Source organism: Chaetura pelagica, unplaced genomic scaffold (assembly GCF_000747805.2).
Source record: "Chaetura pelagica isolate M959 unplaced genomic scaffold, ChaPel_1.0 scaffold379, whole genome shotgun sequence".
Lineage (NCBI taxonomy): Eukaryota > Metazoa > Chordata > Aves > Apodiformes > Apodidae > Chaetura > Chaetura pelagica.
The window spans coordinates 361,054-367,334 of NW_009954412.1; the positions used below are offsets into that span (position 1 = coordinate 361,054).

Here is a 6,281-nt window from a genome sequence, read left to right on the forward strand (position 1 = left end):
TCCTTCCTTTCCTCTGGTTATTGAGGGATTCTGTTATCTGCTATCTCCGTAGAGCCACAGTGTCTGATTCCCACCTCAAACTTCTTCTGCTAGTGCAGATCCCCTGTGACAGAAAGGGGTTTGATTTTCCTCCAACACAGGAGGAGAATGAAGCCTCCAGTTTACAAAACTTTGAAGTACAAACAGGCTCAGTTATGACACAGGACATTCCTTTTCTTTCAGAAAGGTCTTGAAATCATATTTATGAAAATATAACACAGTTTGGGATGCTGAGCTCATTATGCATATCTTTATACTAAGATTTACAAGCAAGTGCTCAAGAATTGCCTGCCTAAGAGCTTTTTTAGCATGAGAAGGCAAACATACTCCAAAACTGGGTGACTTTATTTTGGCTGCTAAACCCATCACTCTTTTAAAATTCTCACAAAAAAACATTTCTTCAGCTAATTTTACAGTGAGTGTAAACATCTTTCCCTTGTGTTCTTTCAACTTTGCCCAATAGGCTTTCCACAGCTCTATACCTTATATCCCATGCTCCAGACTGAGGCATCTTTGGACACAGGGGCAGAGTCCTTTCTTCTTTTCCCATGTCTTACTTCTGCAGCATAGAAATAAAGCACATTCTGTTTGTACAGTTCTCTCTTCTCATTAACAGGGCAAGCTTTCATATTTAGCATAGAAACTTCTTTCCTAAACCTGATTATCAGGGAATATTTTTTACTAATCCAATTCAGCAAATTAGTTTTATCAGAACTGCCTTTAGAAAAATCAAGTAATGTGCAGGCAGCACATTGGCAAACACAAGCAACTATTTCTCCTGCTCCTGGGCCTCTATTTCTGATGCTTTTATTACAAATTCAAGGCTTTTAGATTTTGACAAATTCAGCATGCCACATTTCAACAAATCTTGCCATTCCTCTGGTGGCTGGATTTCCATAGCGTATCAATGGTGCAGAATCCAACTGGAGACCTGTAACTAGTGGCTGATCCCCAGAGATCAGTGCTGGGTCCAGTCCTGTTCAACATCTTTATCAATGACCTTGATGATGGGACAGAGTGTATTCTCAGTGAGTTTGCTGATGACACCAAGCTGGGAGGATTGGCTGATGCATCTGAAGGCTGTGCTGCCATTCAGCAAGATTTGTACAGGCTGGAGAGCTGGGCAAAGAGAAACCTCATGAGGTTCAACAAGAGCAAGTGCAGTGTCGTGCACCTGGGAAGGAACAACAAAATGCACCAGTACTGGTTAGGAGGTGATTTGCTAGAGAGCAGCTCCATGGAGAAGGACCTTGCAGTCCTAGTGGAATAAGTTATCCATGGGACAACAATGTGCCCTTATGGCCAAGAAGCCCAATGGAATTCTGGGGTTCATGAGGAGTGTGTCCAACAGGTCTAGGGAGGTTCTCCTCCCCCTCTAGTCAGCCCTGGTGAGACCTCACTTGGAGTATCATGTCCAGTTCTGGGCTCCCCAGTTCCAGAGGGACAGGAATTTGCTGGAGAGAGTCCAACAGAGGCTCTGAGGATGAAGAAGGGACTGGAACACCTGCCTGATGAGGAAAGGCTGAGAGACCTGCAGCTGTTCAGTCTGGAGGGGAGAATACTGTGGGGGGATCTAATTAATGTCTCTCAATACATGAGGGCATCAAGAAGGCAGGACAAGCTCTTGTCACTTGTGCCCTGCAATAGGACGAGGGGTAATGGATTCACACTTGAGCACAGGTAGTTCCACCTGAACATGAGGAAGAACTTCTTTGCTGTGAGGGTGACAGAGCCCTGGGACAGGCTGCCCAGAGAGGTGGTGGAGTCTCCTTCTCTGGAGCCTTTCCAGCCCTGTCTGGATGCCTTTCTGAGCGACCTGCCCTGGTTTTGGTCCTGCTTTGGCAGGAGGGTTGACCTGTTGATCTTCAGAGATTCCTTCCAACCCCAAACATTCTGTGATACTGCCATGGAACCTAAGGGATGCATAAGGGAGGGAAGGAGATCATCCTAAGGTCTCATCCTCCACTCCTTGTGCATTATTTTCTTTATTATGAAATAAAATATGGCAAGATGCAATGAACTAGTGCAAATTTTATTATTTTCGCATGAGTTTGACTTTGATCAAGATATTTAAGTACCAGCATGCTAATTAATGAAGACAAAACAGTATCAAATCACAATGGATCCAGCTTGAGCAAACAGCAGCATGAGGAATGCTGAGGTCATAAGAATTAAAATATAATTGAAGAGGCATTTACTTATGCCTTCATCATGGACTGAAAATGTCATTAACCAAATCATCAACCCCTCTATAAATAACTCTGTCATTAGTTTTCAGGAACGTTGCCAGGTCTTTGAGACTCAACCCTGCTCAACTGTTTGTTTTTCTTACTTAGCAGAACAAAGATCAAAATATTTGTTATATTATTTATTTTAGAGACTGCTGTATTAAGAAAGAGGCATGTTTTCAGCATGGACAGCTTAGAGAATAGCAATAAAACTTTAATACAATGAAAAATTAACTAATTTTGAAAAAATCAAATGAACACAAACAATAAACAATGAGAAAAAAAGCACACAAGGTCAGGTTCTAATATGGAGTAAAACTCAGGTAAACATGGGAGAACCACTGGTTTTATGCTTGTACAATTAAACCCAGAGCTTGGTACAGACTTTGATTCTGCCTTCAAAATGCTACTTCATTACTTACTTTATAGCACTAAAACAGTTTACTCTGGGATGTAGCCTCTCTTTGAAAGCCATGGTACATGTAGCTCAGTTAATACTGACTTCTGCCTATTCAGCACAGCCATATCAATCTGATCTCGACTCTGCAAGAGTCCATATCATTAATTGGTGTCAGCAACACCAAAGCTGTGTGGTGTGGTCAACATGCTGGAGGGAAGGGAGGCCATCCAGAAAGACCTTGACAGGCTTGAGAGGTGGGCTCCTGTCACCCTCAAGGACAAGTTTAAAGTTCTGCACCTGGGTCAGGGCAACCGCAAGCACAATTCCAGGATGGGCAACAAATAGGTTGAGAACAGCTCTGAGGAGAAGGACCTGGGGCTGCTGGGTGATGAAAAGCACAACACAAGCTGGCAACGTGTGCTTGCAGCCGAGAAACCAACCGTGTCTTGGGCCACATCATCAGCACCGTGACCAGCAGATCAATGGAGAGGATTGTCCCCCTATGCTCTGGTGAGAACCCCCTGCAGTGCTGGGTCTAGTTCTGAGGTCCCAACACAAGAAGGACATGGAGTTTCTGGAGAGAGTCCAGAGGAGGTGACAGAGATGATCCTTGGGCTGGAGCAGCTCTGCCCTGGAGCCAGGCTGGGAGAGTTGGGGTGTTCAGCCTGGAGAAGAGAAGGCTCCAGGGAGACCTGAGAGCACCTTCCAGTGCCTGAAGGGGCTCCAGGAAAGCTGGGGAGGGGCTTTTGACAGAGGCATGTAGTGACAGAACAGGGTGGGATGGCTTAAAACTGGAAGAGGGGAGATTTGGGTTGGACATGAGGAGGGAATTCTTTGATGAGAAGGTGGTGAGAGCCTGGCCCAGGTTGCCCAGGGAAGCTGTGGCTGCCCCATCCCTGGCAGTGTTGAAGGGCAGGTTGGATGGGGCTTGGAGCAGCCTGGGCTGGTGGGAGGTGTCCCTGCCCATGCAGGGGGTGGGACTGGATGGGCTTTAAGGTCCCTTCCTACCCAAACCATTCTATGGTTCTGTGACCACTGGCAAGTGCATTGCAGGGTGTGACTGTGCCTGGGGTAAGACCAGTCCTTTCTACAAAGAAGGTTTTGAAGTGCACCTGGAAGAGTTAATCCCACCTGTGGGACTTCCCTCTGACAGCATCTCAGGCATTTGTTCTGTTTTCTTTCAGAAAAGTCCTTTGGCCTCTTAATCAACCCCAGGATTTAGTTGTATTATTTACAAACTGAAAGGGGGAAAAAGAGCCACCCAGCAGGTCCTGGTGAGACAATGCAGAGCCCTCCTCACCCTGACTTAACTCTGTCAGCACCAGCTTTCCACAAACCTCCTGCTGCAGAGGACTAAAGCAGATCTGTGCAGAGCTGGGACACCCAGACAGACCTGGCTTTGATGGCCAGAGACTCAGAAGCTGAGCTGACCCAACCAACACCAGGTGTGGACACCACCATGAAACGGTCCTTGGGGTTTCTGCAGTTTACACACCATTATTTGCAAGGCAAAGGGGGGGGGCGCTGGGGGCTGTAGGCGCTGGCCCCCTCCCTAGGCCCGGCCGAGCGGAGCGCGGCGGCGGGGACTGAGGACTCGTTGCCCTGCAGGCCTCTTTTGTGGGTTTTTATAAGTTATTTTTTACTTACATTGTCTACACTTTGCATGCTTTTTTGTTTGTTTGTTTTCCTTTCCGTGTTAAGTAATCTGATCAGTATTAGATTAGACAACATCAGTGAAAAAAGTGTGGTTTATATTACACTTATAGGAGACTGTTCTGAAAATAAAATTGAATTTTCATAATACTATATTTTCATTAATATAGTTCACTCTCTTGTCTTTGGGGTTGCTTTATCTGCATTTTCACGGGGAGACAACTTATGTTTTTTCTCATTCATTCAGGGATCAAAGCTGGAAATACCTCTGTGGCTTGCTAAAGGTCTGCATGACAGCAAGAGAAGAATCATTTCTGTGGAACTGCCAAAGATTTATAAGGAAGCCTGGAGGACGGTGTTCAGTGCTGATGCCAATGTGGTTGATCTGCATAAAATGGGGCCATACTACTATGGATTTGGCTCCCAGCTCCTGAATTTTGATAATTCAGAAAATCCTGAGATAGCTCAGACTATGCTGCAGGCAAGTATCTGAACGAAGTATTTAAATTTGGTTTTATGTTTTTCCATCTCCCTCGTTCCCAGCTGCTCAGTGATCTTCAGGAAAAATACACTGTTTTAGTCCAGATGACTTCTGGATTGAATATTGATTTCCAGATCAAGCTGGAGCATAGGAGGTTCCATGTGAATATCAGGAAGAACTTCTTTCCTGTGAGAGTGACAGAGCACTGAAACAGGCTGCCCAGAGAGGTTGTGGAGTCTCCTTTGCTGGAGACATTCAAAACCCACCTGGACATGTTCCTGTGTGATGTGACCCTGCTCTGGCCGGGGGGTTGGACTAGATGATCTTTCGAGGTCCCTTCCAACCCCTAGGATTCTGTGATGCGTAGTGCCCCAGCAGCATGCAGTCTGCTCAGGGCTTGTGCTGTTGGAAGCAGGATACCTGGTGAATTTTGGAGGCTGTGGTGCTCTTTGCTCATGTGCAGCATTGCTTCTCATGACAGAGCGACATGAGTGCCGTTTGGTTTGCAGTCCATGGGGAGATGGTGCAGGCTGTGTACACAGACAGTTCTTCCTCATCCTGTGCCTGGATGGTTCCCAATTTCTGCCTTCACATAAAACCTTACCTTAGGCCCAGCTGAATGACATTCTGTTCTTCTCCACCATCTTTATAATTTCTAATAATTATTAATTAAGAGTTCTGTTCCCCAATGTGCTTGCAGTCATCCCTCCTTCTCTTGCATGTCGTTTGCTAATTTATTAAGCATAATTTCTGTGCCTTCAGTAAGCTTATTAATTAATATATCAAACAGTCCTCTCTTCTGGATACACCACTCTTGAACTCCACTCAATATTAATTGAATAAATGTTTTCTAAATTAATAACTCTCTTTTTGGCTTTGTCACCAAATTATAGTTTGCATTTATAATTCTCCCCTCCTGGCAGGAGCTACGGTCATTACCAACCACCTATGGGCAGTTTAGCTGAATTTGCCAAGATGCCCCATGAGAGATACCTCTCTGCTGCTTCTCCTCCTGTTGTGGGGCTCTGTCATCCTGCCCCAGCAGGGAGCCAGTCTGGGTTCTCAAAGTTTGTTCTTGGCTTTTACTCTTATTTTCTTGCAGAAGTTAATATCGGCTTTATTTGTTCCAGTATGTTTCCAGGAATTGATACTGGTATAATGCCCAGGCTCTTCCTTGCTCCCTCTCCATCTTCCCTTTCTCTCTTAAAAGACAGACACTGGCTTTGCTAGTTTCCGGATTTCTGTTCTCCTTGAGCTTTCAAAGATAACCACAGCTCAGGTATCTTCAGCCAGCTCTCTGAGGTAGCCTGGGATGACTGCTATTATGCTATTGGCTTTTTTGGTCCTTTTTTTTTTTTCTTCTCCTCCTTTCTATTCTGTAAGGGAAGGCTGATGCAAAGAAGCATTAAAGCATTGCTGCTTTCTAGGAGTTGTTCACTGAAACCTTGTTCTCTGCGTGGAGGAGGCAACCACACCTTTC

At 45.3% G+C, this 6,281-nt stretch overlaps 1 protein-coding gene across 1 annotated transcript in view; it reads left to right on the plus strand.

Moving 5' to 3' along the window:
- Nucleotides 1-6,281, plus strand: part of GINS3 (GINS complex subunit 3 (Psf3 homolog)) — a 29,413-nt gene that overhangs the window by 22,038 nt on the left and 1,094 nt on the right. The window contains exon 2 of the mRNA XM_010004397.1: nt 4,568-4,801. Within this exon, the coding sequence (XP_010002699.1) occupies nt 4,568-4,801 (234 nt within the window). The remainder of the gene's footprint in view (nt 1-4,567; nt 4,802-6,281) is intronic.